We start from the raw sequence: 24,842 nt of genomic DNA on the forward strand, positions 1-24,842 counted from the left end.
CTCCACTGACGGTCAGTAAAATCTTAGTCCTTTCCAGAGTTCTCTCACATTACAATTGCATGACATTATATGGCTACCTGCTTTAAAAAGCAGTATAATAAGCAGTCCTTTTGGTGGCTAGTAATAGGTTTTACAGCATACATGACTCAAATACTGGTCATAACTAATTCAATATAAAAGAAAAAAGTTAAGATATTAACTTAGGAAAAATAAATCTCAGTAAGTCAATGAAATGCAAAGTACTAAATATAGTAATCAAAGAAACAACTGATCTAGATTTTAGGAATCATAAATATACTTTGCCAAATATTTGAGCAACAGAATAGAGCATTCAACACAACTTCAGATCAAAAGCAACATCACAGAGCTAAAATTAGAATATACAATAAAATGAACAGATTTAACAGCATGTATAGAACACTTCAAGGATGTACGCAGGAAAAAAAGAAAACAGTAGTATCTGATAATACTAAGTTGCAAGACAGCAGGATGGAGCAAGTGAAGGAAAAAACATAAAAGAAAATAAAGTATTTTATCTCCAGAAAAGCCAAAAGTCTGCAATGGAAGATAAGAGTAATACAAGATTAACACTATACTGACAGCAAAAAGAATAGCAAACATAAAAGCATAAAATGAGTTAAGAGGATAATTGCAGAAATAATTGCACAAAAGAAATTTATACGGTCACAAAAACAAAACTAACAACCTGAAATGGAACCTAAAATGTTTACTGCTGTACCCTCTATGTCTATAAGGCTATAAACAGACGTTGATTAACATAAACTGAAGCTAGACATATAATATTGTAGCTGTTATATCATGACAGTAATCTTAGTAAGTGTCCTCTCTAACGGTTTCTTTTAGGGTAACAGAACTTTAATTATGAAAGTAAATCCAGGAAAAAATGTAAAGAGCTATAAAAGTTTTATAAACCACAAAAGCAGTAATTATCTGTTTAGCGACTGCTTAGAAGGCATATAACATTTTTTGGTCTTTTGCTTTCAAGCACAAAATCAAAACAAATAAATACAGAAATTCTAAGGGTTTAACCCACTAAATACTCAAAATAACATGCCTGAAGAGGGCAGCAACCTAAAAGATGAACTCAAGAGTTATATACTACATTCATGTTTTATTGATCTCTGCTCCCACTTATTTCAAGAAGCTTGATGCCTTTTTCTTCAGGGAAAAAGTGGCAAATATACTAAGATGATGCATATTTGGCTGAACAAAAGTTCCTACAGAAATGAACTGGAAAATCTGAGCTTATTGCCCAAGCAGAGTAAACCAAAGCAGTGGAAGCAGATTAGTTTAATGGAAATTCAAGGGCTTATATGAAGGGAATCAGAAATCCAATGGACATTTTACATTCAAAGACCAAAAAAAGTGACTAATCTGAAACTGAAAAAACTTACAGTTTTCAAAAAAGAATAAGAAACAGACAATGTGAAAGATAGGGTACGCTTCCCTAAGAACACCTCTCATTTTTAAACAGATCTATTAAGAAGCTGATGGACAAAACAGCAGATATAGAAAGCAGAAGTCCAAGACTGAATCACTCCCAGCAAAAGATTTCTCAGAAGAGTATATTGGAAAATTGAGCCAAGGTAAAGACCATTCCTTACCTGTATTGTAACTGCTGTTCTTTGAGATGTGCGTGTGGATATATAGTCCACTCAGACATGCACACATCCTGCATACTGAAGTCAGAGAAACTGGCTTAGCAGCACTCATCGTGGTAGTGCTCATGCCCTCTGGCCCTAGTAATCCACCTCTCAACCCCCAATCTGTTCATTCGTACTGCAATTTAAGGCTGGTGACTCTGGTGCAGAGAGTTGGAGGCCGGTCGTGGAATACATTACTGCACACACATCTCAAAGAACAACCGTTACAGAACAGGTGTGGAACCGTCTTTTCTCCTTCAAGTGGTTGCAGGTGTGTATTCCACTCAGGTGACTCACAAGCAGTTCAGGTAGGTGGTGGGGCTTGGAGTCTACTTAAACAATGATTGCAGAACTGCCTTCCCGAAAAGGTAGAAGCATAGCGTTTGGTAAAAATATGCGTGGAAGACCATGTAACAGCCCTGCAAATATCCAATATTGAAACATCACTGAGAAATGTGACTGATATCACATGTGCTTTCATTTAATGAGCCCGTAATATCTGTGTGGTCATAGTCTGAGCTACTCCATACAGGAGATATCCACCTAGAAATCATTTGTGAGGAGACCAGCTGACCTTTCATCTGATCGGCATAGTAGTCAAGGTAATGAATAAAATGGTGTAGACCTTTCCAGATAGAACACCAAGCACTAACTCACATCTAACATACAGAGATGCTGCGTGTCTGCATTTGAGTGCAGCTTAGGAAAGAATACAGCAATTAAATAACTGGCTTAAGACAAAATGGTGAAACCACTTTGGACAAAACCTTTGGATATGGTCTTAAAGACACTTTTTCTTTGAAGAACTGAGCAGATGAAGATTCTATCGTTAAGACTAATTTGCTGATTCTTCTTGTGGATATTACAGCCACAAGAAAGGTTGCCTTTTGGGAGAGGAGAGACAATGAACAGGTAGCTATCGGCTAAAATGGAAGACACATGAGGGCGGCCAGCACAGTATTATTATCCCACAATGGGACAGTTTCGTTCACAAGCAAAAACAATCATACAATACCTTTCAGAAATCTCACTTCCATGGAGTTAAAGAAAAACTCGCCTTGGATCAGAAGAGGAAACACCAGGACTGTTGCCAAGCGAACCCTCAATGAGCTGTAAGATCCAGACCCAAATGCAACAAACAGTCCAAAATGTCCTAAACACAAGCCAAAATGCATTGAATTCTCTGAGATATTGACCAAACCAAAAAACACACTTAGCCAATAAATAGAGCAAATTGATGTTTTTCTACAATTAAGCAGGATCCTCTGAACTGCTTCCAAGCACTGCCCTTCCTCCTCATCGAGACATTTACCATCCAGGCCATGAGGTATAGATTCCTCAGCACCAAAGTACCACCCTGGCCAAAATGCTGAGTCAGCAGGCCAGGAAAGAGAGGAACAGATTTGGGAGGTCAAACAGGCCGAGAATGTCAGAGAAACAACAAACACTGTCTTGGGCAAGTTGGCACAAGCAGTATTAGATTGCATGGTCCCATTTCAGTTTGAGGATAGCCTGTGAAATGAACAGAATAGGGGGAAATGCAAACATTAGGTCCATTCCACAGTTCAGATTAAAGGCATCAGTTAGAGAACCGGAGCTGAGTCTCACCCAGGAACAAAACATTGACAGCACATTTTGTTGTCCTTTGTTGCAATAGTTGACACAGCTGGTTGTCGTGAGCTCCTCCCTGCTTGTTCACATAATACATTTCAATGCTATTGTTGGTGAGTATGTGAACTGCTACTCCCCAGAACTGATCTTAGAAGGCACAACACACATTGTAAATGGCTTGAAGCTCTAGTACATTGCTATGGCACTACACTTCCATCTGTGACCACAAACCCTGAATGTTTAACGTTCCAAAATGCACTCCACAACCTATAGTGGAGGCAGGCAATGGTGACTACTGCTCTGGTTGGCAGAGGATGGGAAAAGGTAACACCCTGGCACACATTGTTCTTGTTCTTCCCAACCACTGTAGAGAGTTCAGTATTTCTGGAGGAACTCAGACAAGTCTGTCCAATGACTGGCAGATCAAGCAATAGACCAACTTCAACCATGACTGAAGATGACAAAGATGCAATCTCACATGCTGAACCAAATAACTGTGTGGGGCCATATTCCCTAGTAACTTCAGGTTTACAGAAATTGTGCTCAAAGGATGAGATCGGAGAGCCTGACAAAGGCTTCAAATTGCCTGGAATTACTTGTGCAGAAGAAAGGCCCTCAAATTCATCTAGTAGGGCTTCAGTGAACTCAATTTTTTGAGTTGGCATCAGTGTTAACTTTGCTTTGTTCAGATTCAACCTCAGTTGGTTGAAGAGATCCAGCTTGAACAGGACATGACTGAGGACTTGTTCCTCAGATCTGCCTCTCATTAGCCAATTGTCTAGATATGGGGAGACATGAATTCCCTTCCTTCTGAGATAGACCACTACCACTATCATACATTTGGTAAAGACAGATGGAGCTGATGACAGTCCAACAGGGCAAACCATGTACTGATAGTGTTGACCAGTGACAAGGAATTTCAGAAACTTCCCATGGCCTGGGAAAACCGACTAATTGAAATAGGTGTTCTGAAGATCAAGAGCAACAAACTGGTCACTGCAATTCAATGTGGGAAGAATAATAACCAGGGCATACATGCAGAGTCTCATATATTTGATGTATTTCTTGAGACAATGGAGATTGAGGATAGGTCTCACCCCTCCCTTGGACTTGGGGATCAGGAAGTACAGAGAGTAGAATCCCGTTCCACCGTGAAGAAAAGAAACTTCCTCTATGGCTCCCAGAGCACGCAAAGTCTGGACTGCTGAATAAGCAGATTTCAGAGTAATAGCCGTGCTAGTCTGTATTTGCAAAAAGAAAAGGAGTACTTGTGGCACTTTAGAGACGAACCAATTTCTTTGAGCATAAGCTTTAGCAGTAGCTCATGAGAGGGGTACCTGAAAAGGGACCACAGGGGGAGAGGGAAGGGGGGAAGCAGGGCAGAAATTGTATGGCATAACCCAATCCTACAATGCCTAGGACCCATCTGTCCATAGTTATTGTTTCCCAATTACTATAGAAGTGAGACAGCCTATCCCTGAAACGAGGGGAGAGAATTGAAATGTTTGCAACTGGTATGCTGCTCTCTATATGAAAGTCAATTTGGCTCCCTGAAGGTGCAGGACGATGGGGGGGGGGGGGGGGTTGAGTAAAACTAGAGCCAGATCATCTCCTCTGTGATTTACATCCTTTTCTAGGGAAGTCTTGCTGCCTAGCAGAGTAGGACAACTGGAGAAAGTAACGCTGAGAGCAATATTGCTGGAGTTGTTCATGCTCCTCAAAATGACATCTCCTTGTCTCCTGGGTGCAAACCCCACAAAGACCATAAAGTAGCTCAGAAGTTCTTAAAAGAAAGTAAAATTTCATCCATGGCCTGCTGAACTTCAAGAGCTATGCTGGAGTTCTGTAGCCATGATGCCTCTCATTGTCACAGCTGAAACCATAAGTCTAGATGAAGCATCCACCACATCCAGTGCAGACTGTAAAGATGTCTTGCTCGCTAACTAGCCTTCTGCCTTCAACTCCTCCCTTGAAGATTCTGATAATTTAGCCGTAAATTTGGACATTGTGCCCCAACTTACAAACTAATATTTAGAGAATAATGCTTGCTGGTTGGCAATGTGCATTTGTAATGAGGAGGATGAATTTCTCCCCATAGATTTGAGAGCTTTTGTCTTTAGGAGTAGATTTATACCTCCCCTGACAAACTCTCTCATTTGCAGCAGTCACAATGAGGGAATTAGTAAGTGGATTCGAGAAAAACACACTTGAAATCTTGCATGGGGACATAATCTCTCCTATCAGCACACTTAACCATGGGTGTTACAGATGCTGGTGTATTGCACAGAGATTTGGCAGGCTCATTCATAGGGAAAGTGGGGGGCATTAATTCTGCACTTGCATAGTGGCACAGAATTCCCCCAGGAGTAAACCTGCTTCATTTCTTAGTGGTCATGATTGGGAAGGTGAATGGAAAGTTAAGTTGTAAACAGGGCCTTAACAAGCAGTATATTGGGGTCAGGGTGTCTATGCTAGCTAAAATAAACAAGAACACCGTGGTGCTAGGAATAATGGACAAAATAAGTTAGGACTATAAAGATGAGATAAACAACAGGTTGAGAGTGGACAATGCATGGACACAGCATGCTATGCAGGGATTAGTTCCTACAAAGTAAACAAGCCAGTCCCAAAACATGTGATGCAAGTTACAGTAAATTCAATCAAATTTACAGTAAATTCAATGTAATATGTAAATGTATGTAAAAAAGAAGTTTTCTGTTTAACTTTGGATGTGTGGTACACCATATACCCACCCCCAATACTTGAGTATTATCAACTCAGTGTAGCTTTGCTGTAGGCCAAATGAAGAAACCTGAGTGATTAAATCTGGCATTGAACTGAGGTTTTTTTTGGATCCCAGAGAACTGGACAAAGTGTTCTCCTAGAACAAGATATTCTGGATAAGCCAAGTGGAAAAGGTCAGGGTTCCTTCCCCACTCTGAACTCTAGGATACAGATGTGGGGACCTGCATGCAAGACCCCCTAAGCTTATTTTTACCAGCTTAGGTTAAAAACTTTTCCAAGGCACAAACTCCACCTTGTCCTTGAACAGTATGCTTCCACCACCAAGTGATTTAGATAAAGAATCACGGAAAGGACCACTTGGAGTTCCTGTTACCCCAAAATATCCCCCCAAGCCCTTACACTCCCTTTCCTGTGGAGGCTTGAGAATAATATCCTAACCAATTGGTTACAAAGTGAACACAGACCCAAATCCCTGGATCTTTGGACACTGGGGAAAAAAAATTATCAGTTCTTAAAAGAAGAATTTTATTTTAAAAAAGAAAGGTAAAAATCCCCTCTGTAAAATCAGGTTGGAAGATAACTTTACAAGATAACAAAAGATGCACAAAACACAGAGGAACCCCCTCTAGCCTTAGTTTCAAAGTTACAACAAAACAGGGATAAACCTCCCTCCAGCAAAGGGAAAATTCACAAGCTGAGAAAACAAAGATAAACTAATATGCCTTGCCTGGCTGTACTTACAATTTCTGTAATGTGAGAGACCGGTTCAGAGCGGTTTGAGGTCCTTTTGGTCAGGTGCCAACCAGGTTATCTGAGCTTCTTAACCCCTTACAGGTAAGGAGGAATTCTAGGCTACCCTTAGCTGGGTTATGACGGAGAGAATCCCATCAGATAGCCTAGCTTGAATCAAGGAAGCCTTATCTGGATTCTTAGACACAGACAAGTAGAGGTCGAGAAGTTGAACTCCTCAATGTCCAGTTAGAAGGATCCCAGATAAGGAAAAAGCCATCCTTAACATAAATTCGCTGTTGCCTTTTCTCAATCACAAAGGGAGAGAGAACTCCTTTCTGGCAAAGGCAGCCATTAAATGCCTACACACAGGGCTAAAACTGCACTTTTGCTCCTACAGTTCTTCAACACCTCTCTGCCTTTATATAGCCTCAGTGTGAGGAAAAGTCTGTGAAGCAGAAAAAGCTATCCTGGGCCTTGAAAATGCATCAGCAAAGTAAAGATCAGAAAGGGTAGTAACCATATATGGAAGAGGTTAACACTGTTTTTTCAAAAAAACAAAACAAAAAGCTAACTCTGAACATCAGCAATACAAAAGGTCTCTACCAGCCAGCTCCCGGTCAATCATCAGACCCAGCAAGGAAGATCTATATTGACAAAGAAGAACTGAAAAATGTAGACTTGGCCTATCTTGGCAGCCATAGATGTTGAGATTCAACACAGAACCTGCTGAGCCAGCCTTGCCTTTGGCAGACTGTCTTGCCAAGTTTTCAACAATCGCAATATCAGAACACACACTAGACTTTTAGTTTATAAAGAGGTGGTAATCCCAACGCTCCTCTATGGTTGTGAGACTTGGGTGACCTATAGAAAAAACCTGGAACGTTTTTTGGAAAAATCAGGAAGTCAAAGGACTTTGAGCATGTTCACTTGATGGCAGAACAAAATGGGCTGTATTTCAAAATAGACACAGCCAAGACCTATCCCACTCATTTAAAAGTCTCATACTGCCTCTAAGTCTGCAGATCAGAGGAAAACTCCATCATTGGGTATGAAAGAGAGACAACTGGAATTATCATAGTGCATAGATGAAATCAAATAGAGCACTGATTCTCAGAATTGGAATATCAAAAAACTAGATTTGAGCATCATAATATTAGACTCTTAAGCTTCCTTACTTCAGAAGGAAGACAGCGGTATTGTTGTTTTGGATAAATGAATCCAAAGTTATTTCTGAAATTAGACAGATATGAAACCCAACTAGAGTTGAGCATGCATTTCAGATCCCAAGAAATGAATTACCATAACATGGCAGTTTTAAAAGTGTCAGATTTGTAACAGAAATTCAATTCCGGTATCAAGAAAAATAAAATCTGCCTACCATGGATAACAAACAGACTATTCTTCTATGACAGCATGTGTTTCAGAATGAATAAATAGATCCCAGCATTTTATACTCTACAAAATTAAGGAGGAAGTACAATCCTAAACTATCCATTTTTTGTAAGCATAATGGCTTTTCGTCAAAAACAAAAAAATGAATACTACCTAGGTGATCTGTACACTGATCCACATTAAAGATTGATGAGATCAACTTATTTGTGGTTTAAATTTATTTTCTAAATAGATCTGCCTCACTTTACATAAACTTTCCCTGTCAAATTAAACAAATCTTTAGCAAGTTAGCGCCTTTCACTGTATGATTACGTAAGATCACAAATGTGCTTACAGTTGTTGCCCATTATTTTCTCTGCATGTTTATAAAAGAGAATTATAGTGTTAGTTCAGATCCGTGCTAACTAGACTATGACATGATCAGAGGAGCACATACATAGTACCTATCTTTAAAAAGGTCAAAAAAGGAGATTTTGGAGAATTATGGATTAGCCAGCATAACTGAGATACCCAAAAAGAGTACAAATGATTAAGAATAGCCAAACTGGGTAAGACCAATGGTCCATCTAGCCTAGAATCCAATCTTCCAAAAGTGGCTGGTACCAGATGCTTCAGAAAGCATGAACGTAACAGGGCAATTTATTGAATAATCCATCCCGTCATCCAGTCCCAACTTCCAGCAGACAGAGACTTAGGGACACCCAGAGCATGGGGTTGTATCCCTGACCACTTTGGCCAATAGCCATTGATGGACCTATTAAACAATCATTTTGTTCAAACCTAGAGGATAGTAAGGCGAAAATTAACAGCCAGCGGGGACCTGTAAATAACAAATGATGTCAAATCAATCTAATTTCCTTATTTGACAGTGTAGCTGACTTAGCAGATGGGGGGAGCAGGAGACATGATATATATTGAGTTTAGACACAGTCTCATAAGCAAACTAGGGAAATGTGGTCTAGAATAAATCATCATAAGGTGGGTGCACAACTGATTAAAAAAATGTACTCAGTTATCAATATTCTGCTGTCAAACAGGGAGGACATGTCAACTGAGATCCCACTTGGGGTCCACTACTATTCAATATTTTCATTCACGACTTGGGTGATGGAGTAGATAGTATGTTTATAAAACTTGCAGATAAGAAGGTGGGGGTTCCAATCACTTTGATGGACAGGATTAGAATTTTATTAAACTAAAGAATTGATCTGCAATTAGCAGGATGACATTCAGTAGGAACATAATTTTCAGTATAAATACAGGACTCTTTAAATATTATCGATGTATACATTTCTCTATGATTATGACAACAAGTGATATTCTGGCTCTTAGCAGATAGATAGCTCACATACCACCCTTTGGTTAACTATTATGTATATATCCAACCCCGGAGACCTTTGTAAAACCCTAAGCACTCCTTGTGTTGTCTGCTGTTGACATGAAGGGGTCCCTGGGTCACACGTAGGACCAGTAGCCCTCATCTTAGTTTGCAGCAAGGGAATATAGGAAAAACTTTCTAATCACAACAATTGTGAAGCACTGCAACAGATTACATAGGGAGGTTCTAGAATCCCCATGATTGGAAGTTTTTACAGACATGTTAGACAAACACCTGTCAGGGATGATGTAGGTATACTTAATCCAGCCTTAGCACAGGGAGATGGGCTAAAAGACCTCTTGAGGTCCCTTCCAGCTTTACATTTCTATGATTCTATGAAAAATGCCACGGTAAACCAAATAGAAAGTTGACAATTAAAATAACGTCTTTTCATTTACCCTGTTAAACGTCTTCAAACTAAATTCTTGTAGCCTGATTTAGGGTGTACTAATATTAATATAATTTATCCATTTAGTTTTAATAATATTAATAATTATTAATATTAATTAACATGGGTCTTAGGCTCACCAATTTGTTTGATCAGAAGACAAAAGTTCTTGTCCTGGATCAGGCTCCACAGAATTTATAAAGGACCCTCGAGGGTATGACAGAAAGCTCACACTGAGACAGACGATAGCCTTAAAGACTTTTTATTTAAAATCAATAATAGTAAGTAAATGGTAAAATACTCAGAGTTACAAAATTACAATTGCATTACTGTTATTCAAAAGATACATATAATAATATAGTATTATATGCTACAAAGCTTTGGTTAATATACTCACACCCTTCCTTGATAACCTAGTGGAAAGAAAACACAGGACCAGCCTTGCCATTCAGGTTTCTCAATTCTTGAGTGAGGGATGCAGTGTTTAGAAGAAATCTAATGCTAAGAGCTATCAAAAACTAGCTTCGGGTTTACTTGACTAACAAACTTAAAATCAAAACCTAATGAACAAACTAAGAATAAAACTTAGGGAAACCAAGTTTAGCCTAGTTCCCTTGAAACTTACAGTTTAAGAAGAACAAGTAAGCTTACTAATAGTAGTAGTCATAGTAGATAGATGGAATAAAATAGAAGAGGAATAGAAATAGAGTAGAAAAGAATGAGTAAGAATGGAAAACTCTAGCGAGGTGAGTTACCTCTTTTACAGGGAAGAGTGCCAGAAATCCTTCCTCCTATGCCCAAATTTCATTCCTCACCCACAAAATGTTAGGGTATGCTTACCCCATAGGCTAGTATGTTTGTGCGTATTGACACGTATATACACACATAAGTTTTCTTGTGGTGTACCTGTTAAGTCTGTGGGTACACATTGAAACCCCCCCTATGCTATTCTTCCATTGTCTATTCGTCTAGATAAAAGGTGTTAGACATATGCATGGATATTCATCTATTTAGTTTAACAAGATATAGGTCAACTTTACTTTTCTAGGTAAAAGGTCTAAATACAGACATGCTAACTTTGCCTTTGCTTAACATACAGGATATGGCCTGCAGGTCTCTTGCATTACAGCCAAACTTACTTTAATATAAATTTATAAACCTATTACAACACATCAAATACTTAAACTATAAGACAAGATATATATATGCAAGCAAGCAGTTTAGTCCGAGAGACTACATTCTTAATTGCCTTACATTCTTAATTGCCTGAATGAATAGATGTCATAGTACTCTTCCTCCATTCTACAAAAGATTCCCCATAAAACAACCAAATAGCTTCATCTACCAAGAAACAAGCTAATAAAAATAGTAAGACCTCTTCTGCTCTCCTTCTACTGCTCAGAAAATTCTGTAATTCAAATAAATTCACCTCATATTTTATTTAGCTGGGTCTTGACACTTTCTAGCTTTGTCAGGAAGCCTGAGCTGAACCCTCATCAACATTATCTAAGGCAATTAGGATGTTAGTCCTCTTTGTTGAGGTCACTATGGCCTTTTACGATCAATCCCTGATGGAGAAAATCCAGATTAAGATGAGAGTCATTTAGTTTTTACAAGAACAGGTGGTCTACAAAACAAACTCATTTGGCCCACTCCGGAACTGCAAGAATTTCAGGTTTCTGCATTAAACAACCTTGTTTGGCACTTTCCACTTGAACAGTTCAGGAGGGAACACCTAGGTTAAGTGTAACTCCCACGGTATGGCCAACAGGATGTAAAATAAAATTACCCATTTCTAGTAAGTGCTGAAGTTCTAGGACAGGGGTTCTCAAACGGGGGTCAGGATGTCATTACATGGGGCGGGGGGGGGCCCTCCTCTAGGGAATATTCTTCCAGAAGCACTGTGGATCTGCTGAGTCAGTTGGCTTGCAGTTTCAAGTGCACAGGGATTTTACTGAAAGCAAGCACTTGTCACCCCCCATCCAAAGTAGCAGAAATGTCCCTCCAAAAACCAGGACTCTTGGTCTATCACCGGTTCAGTGCAATAACTGTTTGGATGTCTGAGTTAAGGGCCAGCCTGACTACACATGAGATCAAGAGAGTTTATGAGATGAGCCTTCTCAGCTGGGAACCACAGTGCATTTGCTCATCATACTTTGTTGCTCAAAAACCACAGCCAAGAGTTAGTGTTGTCTATTATCTCAAACGGTAAATTGCGGAGTACAGCATGTTGGCAAGGGGCAATGCACTAGGCAGCGTTCAAGTGTTTGTCTCGGCTTTCCACATTTACATTCAGAGTTATTCTTCAGCATTCACTTTGTCCTACTGTCACCACTCTTTGCCACCCCAGCTCTAGCTCATTGTCCAGGGGGAGTTGTTCTTAAGTAGTCAGAAGTCATCTGTTTGCTGCCAGGGAGACCATGTATACTTCCCCAGGTGGTAGAGATGGACCTGGTCAGTCCCATAGTAGGAAACTTTTCTTTATATTTTGCTGATTTTTCTATCTTTGCAGAAGAACCTCAACCTTTCATGATATTCTTATAATCTGGATGATTTAAGTCCTGAGCCATTGGGGTTGCTAGTAGCAGAAAGGTCCTGTAATACAATCATGCCCAAGGGACTAGATTATTATAGACCATTTAACCAAGAACAGAACTGCTCTCATAGGTGTCAAATTGGATTGCAGGATCAAGTCTAAGGATTATTCTAGTTTCTGAAGGGTTTATGCTGGCAGGGAATCTCTGCCTAGCTTCATGGGTATCAACACTCTCAGATGGTGTACTCAGAATCTTGATCCCTGTTTTCAGGGGTAGATCCCATGACCTTGCTCCAATTATCCAAGTTATCCAAATATGGAACCTTACAGGTTCTACTGATACAAAGAATGGCTACTGTTATAGGCATAATGCCCCTTTCCTGAAACAGAGTTACAAGGTGATTTGGAAAGGAAATGACTTGAGAATAAGTGAGGGTTTGGACTTTTGCACCCGAGAAGTCAGCACTGGGAGGGAAGCCTCTTGACTCAATGTACCAGAAAATGGAGACTTGTAACCTGAGAAAAAAGAATCCTCCCTGCAGCCCTGATCTGTTCTAAAGTGCTCTAACAAATTATATGCAAAGAGCTAAGGACATTGGCAACTAACGAGAGGAAATCCCAAACAGCATCATTAAATCTTTGATCTACCAACAGTAAGTTAGAAACAATACCGTGACTTTCACGACCCACAACACTTAGGTAATGAGATCCAGAACTCCTTATCCTGTTGGATCTCTGGAAATCAGCAGATAGCAGATGCAGAGGGATAAGCTGCAGTGGAAAAATGGGAAGTGCCATAATCACAAATTCTCCCACGGACTCCCTCAATTTTCCTATGAGCTAAGGAATAATCCAATTTCTGGTACATGACATAATAGCCCAATCTTTATGAAGGGTTGAAACCCATTTATCTGTGAAGCCAGGAAACTTATAACATTGCCCAGTTCCATAAAAAGAAGTTTTGGTATCTAGGGCTCAGCAAATAGTCTGCATTATTTTCTGAGAGTAGTTCTGTTCTTGGCTTAACAGTATATAACTGTCTAGTCCCTTGGGCATGATTGTATTGCAGGACCTTTCTGCTACTAGGTCTCTGGCCAGGTTGTAGTGGGAAGCCAGAGCCAGAGAGTGCGGATCAGTTGCTCCTCTGGCTGGTGGTACCATTGAAAGGGTAGCTGCGGCATTCCCCCATCTGCAGCTAGTGCCTCAGCTCCCAGCCTCCTCTGATTGCTCATGCAGCACGTAAGAGCTTCCCGGGTTGGGGTGACCCAGTTCTGAGGCCAGCAAAGCCCGCAGGGAGCAACCACTACAGGGGGAACCCTCCCGGCCCACAGCCCCTAGATATCCCCTCCCTGCACCTTGAGCTACCTCCCTGCCTGCACACAACACATAGCTCCCCCGGCCTGCACCCTGACCCATTTTCAAACATTTTGAGCTGAGTCCCACTTTGAGTTATATTTTTTGGTTGCAGCCCCCAACAACCCAGATAGACTGGGTGGCCTGCTGAGGTGAGTCAGGGGGTGGAGGTCCCCTCCCTGGACCCAGCTATGCGGAGCTGACCCGAGCCCTTGCCAGGTCAGCCCTTGCCCTCCCCAAAATAGAAGTCAAACTATGTCTATGCCCAAGGGTCCCCTGCCCTGGCCTGGAGCCCAGAGTTCTCACTCCCCGACCCGCTCTGGGTGCTGGAGTTTTTAAAAGTATGTTGAGTGGGGCCTCAGCAAGTAAAAGGTTGAGAACACCTGCTGTAGAGTCTACTTCTCTGTTCTCCTGATATCATTTCTCCCTGGTCTGCTCTGGAAAGGAGGAAAAATATCAGGGTCTGTGCAATACCAGACTCCATAAAAGAAATGAAAGGATGAATCTATGCACAGGACTGGGAAGGGAGGAAAAAGAGTAGAGAACCCACCACTATCTCCAGGTCCAATCTCCCTTTCTGCTTGCCTTCCTCCCTAGTAGCACTGTTCCTATTGCTACATAAGTTGCTCACCATATTCCAGTCATCTATCTATTGCTAAACACCTGTGATTCCCTTCTTACCACTATTTTTATTCTCCACTAGTCCTTCCCACAAAGCCCATTTCCCATCAACGCTTCATTCTGGTGCATGCTCAAATCCTGACATTTAGTGGGAAACAGAAGTGTTCCAGCTGACTGGAACGCTTCAGAGGCTACTTGTTTTGCACCCAATGTCATAACTAGGGTGACTTGCAAAAAGAAAAAAGTGATGAATAATACTTTTAAAACTAGTACCTCAGAATTCTATCATAAAAAGCCTTGAGAATTAAGATCAATGATATCCAAATAAGGGTCTCCACATCACCCACCCTAGTTTCATCATGACAGAGATGAGTGTTATTGCCCCTGTACCCTTTCACTTACCCTTCCATATTCTTTCTACTATATGTTTGGAAAATGATGGGACACACTCAACCCCGTTATGGATTTGCGAAGGTGAGAAAAACTTGTACTACAAGAATATACGCTGTAAAACATATGCCCAAAGGCACAGGTAGTTTAGTGTGATGATGTAAAAGGGTTTTTTGCGCAAACATGGTCGATTGACAGCAGAAAGTTGGTGTGGAAATCTTAACTAGAAATTTGATGGTTATTTTTACATTTTGTCACGTTACAGAATGACTTCTAACATGGAAGTTCTAAAATAGCTATAGAGTTAACGTATTTTAGATACCTATGAAAATTCCAACATAGAAACTGCCATTGTAAATGATTTTGCTGTAGAAAAGTTATATGATTAATAGTTACTTTATTTCAATCAGGAGACAAAGAACGATGCAATGAATGGGATTTATGGAAATATGGATATGTCAGTTGATATTTATCTAGAAAGTACCATCACTTCTCTCCTCCAGCTTCAGCCTCTGGTTATAATGAGGAACAACAAGAAGGTGACAACACTTCAACACTGGTTACTAATGTAAGACAACTGAAAAATAGCAGCAATGGGCTGGTACTCACCACAATTCCAAACTGCTCTGGTTCAGACAAATTATTATATTCACTCTTGAATTTGGATAGCGTATTCAGCTGCTCTTGTTCAGGAAGATGTTTTATTAAATTCTAACAAAAAAAGACCGAATTATGGACATTAGAAATCTCAAATCTTGCATTGCCTTTTCATGCATGATTATTATTGATATAGCAAGCAAACTGTACAATCAAATGTGAAGACAAGGTCCTTGTCCTGAAGTCCTTACAATTTATATACATAGTACATTGAGGAATGTGATTAAGAATGCACAGAAAAAGTGATTATGTAGTGATGGTTAGCATACCTCTTGTATAGGATTTTAATTCTTTTTTGAATACCAGTTTGAAGGGAAGAACAAAATTGATAAAACACACTTCCTGTGCATGCCTGGGTAGAAAGCATGGTGAATGCAATAGGATAGGAATTTCAGATATAGGGTATCCAATGAGTTAACACAATAATTATTCATCTCTGGAAAAAAGTGCAAATGGTGTTTTGGTCATAAATGAAAGTGAGTTGCATTTCCTTATTCTAGCTCCTATTTCTGTAATTCAAAACCACCGTAGAATGCTGCAAAATCTGGCATGACTATGAGTTGTAGATCAACAATGATGTAAGACAGAAACAGGGTTCAAACTTGACTGTGATACAGTAGTACAGTGTATCAGCACCTCTCTCACATTCTTCTACAGAAGCACAGTTGCTATTTTAAAAAAAAAAGAATAAATCTTAATAGATAAAGATTGTGAAAATCTTGAAAGCATGAGCCAAGTGCAAACCAATGCAGTGATGTCTTCCTATGTTTGTAGAGTGGATAAAACAACAGCTCAAAGAGGTATGAACTGACCTATTCATTTCAGTAACTCAGGCCAAGTCCACGGTTACCAGTAGATCGGCACTGCTGCAGTCGATCTAGATGGTGTTGATTTAGCAGGTCAGGTGAAACACAATAAATCAATGGGAGAGCGCTCTCCCATCGATTTGTGTACTCTACCTCCCAGAGAAGAGTAAGGGAAGTTAGCAGGAGAGCCTCTCCTGTCGACCCAGCACAGAGTAAACACTGCTGTAAGTGTATCTAGCTACTTGAACTTTAGTTACATTATTCACGTAACTGAAGTAGCGTAACTTAGATTGATTTATCATGGTAGTGTAGACCAGCACTCAAATAGTCAAAAAGTTTACTAAATGTCAATACTATTAACTGGTTCACTGCACGGAAGAAAAAAATATCATATAGGGACAATATACAGTCTTTTGTAAATGATCATTCATTTTGATAACATAATAGGCTTGAGAGAATACCTCCTACTACACATCAAGAAGTAGCCAAACTCAAGGTGCAGAACATGGCATCTAAGCCCCACTGAGGGGAAACCAAGTCCAAAGAACTCAGCAGAGCCCATGGACTTATTCAAATCCCAGGAAGGGGAAAAGTGAGTCCCAAATTACTAAGCGGAGCCAAGGGAGCATGCATTGTTTGAACCTCTCAGTCTATTGCATGATGTCTCATTTTGCCATTTCAAGCTTATTTTGTGGACACATCTTGCAATAGTAATCCTCCTTTTTTCTTCCTCCCATTATGACACCTGAATAGGAACTGCAGTGACTTATAGGTCAGGGTACTGATATATGGGTGGGAAGCTAACTCACCACCCTGCCAATATTATGTCTGGCTCATAATCTCACACTTCAGTGAACACTAAGTTAATTCAAGTTTAAAAATTACAAAACAGTCTTTAAATAGAACACAATTGTACTTAATACTTATTCTTTTCTCCTGAAGCTTTGTAATATTTTTACCATTCATATTGGCACCCACTCTACTTCTGCAAATAAACACTGTCATTTAAAAGATTAACCTGTTTAGTGTTCTGTCTAGACTTTTTATAAATGGCCCAGGCACATAGGTGCTAAATGTTTCTTTTCTGGATGGATCACTGGATATTTGAACCCAAGATCTCTGACCTACTAACCAAAGGCCACCCCAAAAGGCCAATTCTTTTTAATGCAAATGTTCCATACACCAGCTAATATACGTTTTAGGTCGGTAATGACTAATAATTATGATTTGATGGCTGTTCTGGGCAGTAACTGAGGTTCTTTGAGATGAGTGTCCCTGTGGGTGTACTGGCCCCCTTGCACCTGGGATCAGAGACTTTAAATCAGCAGTGCCTGTCGGGACCACACACACACATCTGCTGTACAGTCCAACCACCCCCAATTCCTTCTCTACTGCAGAGTATGTATCTGGCTCTAAAGCAGAGGGGAGATGGGCAGGTAGTGGCGCACCCATGAGGGGCACATCTCGAAGAACCTCAGTTTACTGCACAGGGTGAGTAACCTTCTCTTTTCCTTCGAGTAATGTCCCTCTGGATGCTCCACTTGTAGGTGACTAAAAAGCAGTGCCTCTAATTGGAAGGCTGGGGCTTCGGAGCAACACACACTGCTGATGCTAGGATAGCAGGTCCTAGAAGTATGTCCTCTGTGGTGTCACATAATAGCGTAGTGACCGGCAAAAGTATCTGTTGATCCCCATGTGGCCGCTTAGCAAATGTCAGCAATGGGGCATTATTAAGAAAAGCTACTGAGGTGGCAAGTGAGCGTGTGGAATGTGCTCTAATTTTAGCAGAAGATTGTTGGAGTTCGTAAGATAAATGTCGACATTGTGAGAGCCACTTGGAAAGGCATTGTTTAGAGATGGCTGTGCCTATGGATCTTTCAGTGGTTGAGAGAAATAATCATGGAGATTTTATGAAAGGTTTAGTCCTGTCCAAGTAGAACGCTAATTGTTCTCATGTCTAGGGTGTGTAGAGCTGCCTCTTGGTTGCTGTGAGGCTTCGGGAAGAGGCAAGGAAGGTGTATTGAGTGATTGAGATGAAAAGATGATGGAACTTTGGGTAAAAATCTTGGATGTGGGCATAACATAACTTTGTCGTTATAAAGCTGTCTATGGTAGATATACCATAAGTGCTGCAATTTCACTGATTCATTGGGCAGAAGTGATGGCGACAAGAAATGCCGTTTTCATTTATAACATGCACGTAAGAGCAGGTTGCCATTGGTTCAAATGGGGAGCTAGTCAGAGAATGTAGGATGCAGCCGAGATGCCAGGCCAGGGTTAACTCTTGTATGGATAAAGATTTTGGATACCCTTCAGAAAATGTTTCGTGAGTGGGTGTGTGAAGATGGAATGGTCAGCTCTGTGGGACTGAAAAGTAGTGATTGCTACCAAATGTACCAGAACGGAGCTGATGGATAATCATGATTATTTAAGGTGTAACATGTCGTGAGGGATAAGTGGTAGTGGAACGCATATTGCGTTGACCTGATGGGAGGCCCACCGGCATGGAAATCTAGTCCATTTGTGAAAGTAAGTGCGTCTAGTCGTATTGCACCTACCATTCAAAAGTATCTGTTTGACAGTGTTCTAACAGGTTATTTCAGAATCCCAGAACCATGAAGGAGCCAGGCTTTGAGGTGGAGCATCTGTGGATTGGGATGGAGGATGTATCTTGTGAAAGGAGCCGCAGCATGGCATGGAGAGAGATTGGGCAGCACACCATCGTGTGAAGGAAGTAAGTATATCAGACCTGTCGTGGCCACGTTGGAGCTGTAAGGATGACAAGAGCTCGGTCCTCCTGTTATCTTGCGAAGTGCTCAGAATAGGAGGGGAAAAGGAGGAAGGGCATAGAGAACTGGTGCATCCTATGTGATGAGGAATGTGTCTCCCAGTGATCCATGTACCCGTCCCACTCTGGAACAGAATTGAGGGCAGAGGGTGCTTTGCGTTGTGACAAAAGATCTATGGTGGAGTGATCCCAGAAGTTGTAGATGAACTGAAGGACTCACATATCTACAATGAATCAGAGAAATCGCCTGTGGGCAGGGCATACTGTGATTTGAAAGTATGAGTCTTGGAAGTCAAGGGCTGAGAACCAATCCCCCTGTTCAAGTACAGGGATAATAGTGGAAAGGACAACAATCTTGATGTGTTGCAGTTTGATGAATTTTTTTAAATTGCAAAGGTCCAGGATAGGTCGCCAGGCTCTGGATTTCTTCTGGATCAGAAAGTAATGGGAGCAGAAACCCTGCCCCCAGTGTTTGAAAGGGATTGGTTCTATGGCTCCCAATTGCAGAAGATTATTTATTTCTCACCATAGAATAAGTTCATAACAGTATTGCGAGAGGAGGTGATACTTCCCTGGGTGTCTCTTCGGCACTGCCATGTAGATGCCAAGAGATTGGAGAGTAGCTTGGGAGTCTTTAAGGGAATGCAGAGAATTGTCCATGTGCTCCAAGAATAGTTTTTAGCTCTCACAGGGTAAGTCTTCTACAGTGGCTTGTACTTCCTTAGGAAAACCAGAGAGGTGGAGCTATGATGCATGCCCCATGACCACAGCAGCTGCGATGGAGTGTCTGGTCGTATCTGCGGAGTCTAACTAGGCTTGTAGGGCTGTATGGGCTATGAGGTGTCCCTCTGATATCAGGGTCTGAAATTGCTCACTTTTGGCTGTGGGAAGATCATGGCAGAGTTCCTCCAACTTGCAGTAGTATAAGTAGTTGTATTTAGCCATTAGAGCTTCGTAGTTAGAAATTCAAAATTGGAGCGTGGCTGATGAATATGCTTCGTGTCAAATAAGTTTAAGTGTTCCCAATCTCAGTCTAGATGCCGGGAACAGGAATGGCACTGATGACCTTTCTCTTGCACCGCATTAACCACCACAGATTTCAGGGTGAAAGAACAGAAATTCTGCATCTTTCACCAGAACATAGTATTTTTTGTCAGCAAGTTTGCAAGTCTGAGGGAAGGACGCCAGGGTCTGCCAGAGCAACTTTGTGGGATCAAGAAGAGACTCATTGATTGGTAGTGCAATCTTAAAAGAAGAGGTATGTGCAGCAGTTTATGCTACTGGTCCTTAATTTCCTCTAAGGGAATCTGCAATTCTGAAGAATAATTCTTCAAAATATCTGAATTCGTCAGCAGCTATAGGCGGTGGAGACACGATAGCCTCAACAGGGGAAGAGGAAGAGAAACGTAATGTTGGAGGAGTTATCTCCTCCAGTTTCTCCTCTTGTTCTTCCTCCTCATTTGGTACCAGTGGAGGTTCCAGCTCTGGAAGGCAAGAAACCATTGGAGAATGGAGAGGTGTAGGTCTCCAGCTTTGCTCCATTGGGAGTTTCCCAAATTGTGCCCTGTACAAGGCCCAAGGGTCCCAATATGGCCAGTGTAGAGGAAGTGGAACATGTGGTTGCATCCATGGTGGTACGTACTAAGATTGTGGACCAGATGTAGATTGTGCATAATGAGGATGAGTAGATGGAACTTGTCTGATAGACAAGGGTGCGATGGAGACCTCTCCTCCTCATCACTGGGGAAGCGAGAAAGGGAGGAGTGTTGAGAATCTGGAGAGGATGGTGGAAGTGGTGGAGGTCACATCTAAGGAGAGGCAACTCAAGAGTGTCAGATACCAGCAGGGTATATCAAGTCTTGTGGAAGGGGGAAAAGCATCAGCGGTGCCAGCGTATGACTCGGAGCTGAAAGAGGGTGTGTTCCCCTGAAGAGTCGAACATGGAACAAGAGACTTTGCTGGCGCCAATGACTTTGCCAGCACCAACAACTTGCTCGGTGCCAATGGCATCATCGGTGCTGAAAAGGACACCGGTACCAGCAGTTTTGTCAGTGCCATAACTCCTGAAGTCGTCCTGTCTTGGTCTCCAGAGCTGACAGATGGTGCTGAGGGAGCAGGTCTGCCCGACTGGGTCTTTATACCCTTGCTTCATGCCAGTACCAGAAGTAAACGGACGGGCACTGGAGCTATGTGCCGTCAGATGACGTTGAGGAAACTGATCTTGCAGGGAACAGTGTTCTGGCAGGCTGTGCCTCAAAGTGTGAGGAGGGAGCCTGTTTCTTTTAATCTGAGCAAGAAAGACAACTTTCTCTTCAATGGACGTGGGAAATGAGGATCAGCTGACTACCTGGCAGAGCGAGAGAGCCTCACTGGAAGGGAGTCCAGGCCTGTGTCCGATACAGATCACAGTGATTTCTCCATAAGGAATTTTAGCCAAATGTCCAGGTCTTTTCTGGCTCTGGCTACCAGGCTGTGTCAGTGGGAACACTTTTGTGGGATGTGTCTCTCTCCCAGACAGCCAATACACTGTGGGTGGCCATCCAACACTGGCAAGGTAAATCCGCAAGAGATACGCCTCTTAAAATTTAAAAGAAAAAATTAAGCACCTGGACGATAAGCTTGCAACTAACTGCGGAATATAAAAATCAAATACAGAGCCAGATGCTCAGGTACACCAGAGCAACAAAGATCTGCATGTATTTGAACAAATTTTCATGGATTTGCATACATTCAGGTACAGCACTACCCTGGTGAGCTGTTGCAACATCAATACCCTTCTGTTTCACACACAAAATGGGGAATCTGGAAGAGCCAGACAGATGCTGGGAGCGCAACCAGCAGAGCTCAATGGGCTGAACACTTAAGACAGGTGGGAAACAGGGGGCCAAAGCAATGCCTACTACATACGCTCAGGGAGACAGCTCCTATTTGCCTTTCTTCTCATTCAGACAGCAAATGAGAAAAGAAAGCCAATCAGAGGAGGTTTCTCCTTAGAAGCCCCGATTATTTTCCCTCAGACCCTTGAAATGTCTGAAAACCTGTAGTCTTTTGGAAAAACAGCTACCAGTACTGGGAGCAGGTGGCTTTCTACCACCTTGCTACTCATTTTCCACAACCCCCAATCATGGAGGCTACAAGGAACTAAGACAGTTTCTGGAGCAAGTTAGAACAACCCCAGGGCTACTTCAATTTGTGCCGGCAGATAACAGCTCCTGAAGTACTGCACTGCTAATCAGAATAGCTGGAGCACATCAGACTATAGCCACACCCCTAAGCAATCTAAAAGAACCCTATATAAAGGAAGAGTGCAAGACCAGGAGTGGCTGACACATGGGCATCAGCTTAAAGTGCATCTTTGCACTACTGTAGCAGCACAGAGAGAAAGTTAGGAGGGGCCAATGTTCTATAACTCAAAATCCCACCTGAAACACACACTCATCACTGAAGGCTTTCAAAAAGATCAACCATTCCTTTTAAAGTTAAATGATTGCTACAGAAAGTTAGACATTAATGTGAGACTTACAAAATGGCACGAATAATGATCTCCTTTTATTTTCTGGATTTAAGTAAACTATATAATTGTGTATTCTGCATGTTCTCATTTTTTAATTTCATTTCTATATAAGGGCCACAAGTGAATCAACCTGTTAGGTAAGGAAGTAATATTCAACATACACTATTTACTGTCAGTGATATAATTAGTTTGTTTCTGTACCCACAAAGTTCTTTCTTCTCTATGTAAAAAGAGAAACTGACAGCCACTCAAAGCGAAGAAACCAATTCCAAAGTGGTAAAATAATGAGTTAGAAAAACAACTCAGAATTACACAAAATAATATTTGTCTTATATATAACAGCTGTGAGCGGTGCATGTATTTAATATGGATATGTATTAAATACTATAAACATTAGCACATTTTAAAAAGTAAGATTTTAGAATCCTATGAACCAACTGACCCTATCCCCCACTTTCAACACAGCAGAAACATACCAAGTTAGCAACCTGAAAGCATAAACCCTATTTTTGAGCTTTCCTTCTGTTCTTAAAAACAAAGAAATCAGACTGAACTTTCTTACTCAGGAACCCTTTCATCACTAAATTATGTATGAGCGACCAGTATAAACTGTAATGATGTCCCACTGTGAGGCAGGCAGTTTTCTCAGTGGGTTCCTCAAACGCTGGCCTTCCCTTGGTTTCTAAAGTAAGGGAGGCCCAGTGGGTCATGCTCCAGATAATCCTTTCCCTCTGGATTTGGATTGTGAGGCCTCCTCTCTTCTCTTCTATGAAGCTGGGTACTTAAAGTTGGTGGGACACTTCTGACCAAGAGGCAAAACTGAGTTTTCTCAAGAGAATATGAGAACAGCTGGATCTCCTTGTGCTGCTCAAATATGACTACTTGCAGACAGCTCTCTTCCCCAAACTCTGTGCCTGTCTGAGCTCAGTGCACATATGTGGGCAGTCTCTGGAATGAGTTGCTTTCTGGACTGAAGTTGGTTGCCCTGGCATGTCTGCTAGGCTCCTGGTCAAGTAACTCCGCCTTCCCCTCTTCTTAACTGTTCCATCCCCCATTTCTGATATGGTTCTCAAACATCAGCTAGGCAGGCAGTTTCAGTTTCAAAAAATGAGAAGTGGGCTACAATAGATAGCAAAGAAAATCAGAAGTTATTAAATGTAGAAAATTAAGAAGGGAAGCTGAAGACTTGTGGGAAATATCCAGGGATCAGCAGTTTTTTGCATTAACAAACAGTTTTTAAAAACATATTAAGAACAAAAGAAATCCGAACAATGGAATAGGACCTTTACTAGATGATAAAATTCCTATTAATTATGCCAAAAAGGAAAAAGTATTCAATAAACATTTCAAACACAATGCATTTTAGTACAGAATGGACAAACAACTCAACATGAGCTCCCAGTATGATGCTGTGGCAAAAAGGGCTAATTTGATCCTTGGATTTATAAACATGGGATAAATAAGTAGAAAGAGGGAGGTGATATTACCTTTGTATACAGCACTGGTGAGACCAACAACATAATACTGGATACAGTTCTGGTGTCTAGTGCCCACATTTTAAAAAGGACATTGAAAAACTGGAGAGGATATAGAAAAGAACGGCAAAAAATTATTCCAGGGCTGAAGAAGTGAGCCTTGCAGTGACATACTTAAGTGCTCAGTATTTAGCTTATCAAAAAAAAAAAAAGATCAAAAGGTGGCTTGATTACATTGCATAAGTACCTTCACCAGGAAAAAATACCAGGTACTAAATACCAGGCCTAGCACAGAAAGAACCAATGGCTGGAAAATGAAGCCAGATTAATTCAAATTAGAAACAAGACACACATTTTTAATAGTGAGGTTGATTAATCATTGGAACAAACTACCAAGGTAAGATTCTCTATCATTTCATATCTTCAGATGAAGACTGGATGCTTTTCTGGAAGACATGTTTTAGTCAAAACCATAGTTTTGGCTCAATCCAGGGGTAACTATATGTAATTTGCTAGTTTGTAATATAAAGGCCAGACTAGATCATTTTACTGGTCTCTTCTGGCATAAAAATTTATGAATCTATGAATAACATGGTGCTCAGAACACCATCAGCAGCTGGTGGCCCAACTACATTAGGGTCCCAACCTTGTTAATACCAGCAGAGTGAGTAGACAAGACTTTATAGATTTTTCAACATTTACTGCCGTGGGTTGGGCTAGCAATGTCCACAAGATCTAGCTGCAGACTAGTAAACAGAGTAATACTCAATCTTTATGAGAGCACCTGCAACC

General features: G+C 41.1%; 1 protein-coding gene across 1 annotated transcript in view; it reads right to left on the reverse strand.

Moving 5' to 3' along the window:
• Positions 1-24,842, reverse strand: part of DIAPH3 (diaphanous related formin 3) — a 504,213-nt gene that overhangs the window by 229,648 nt on the left and 249,723 nt on the right. Inside the window, exon 20 of the mRNA XM_073325081.1 lies at positions 15,420-15,521. Within this exon, the coding sequence (XP_073181182.1) occupies positions 15,420-15,521 (102 nt within the window). The remainder of the gene's footprint in view (positions 1-15,419; positions 15,522-24,842) is intronic.

Source organism: Lepidochelys kempii, chromosome 1 (assembly GCF_965140265.1).
Source record: "Lepidochelys kempii isolate rLepKem1 chromosome 1, rLepKem1.hap2, whole genome shotgun sequence".
Lineage (NCBI taxonomy): Eukaryota > Metazoa > Chordata > Testudines > Cheloniidae > Lepidochelys > Lepidochelys kempii.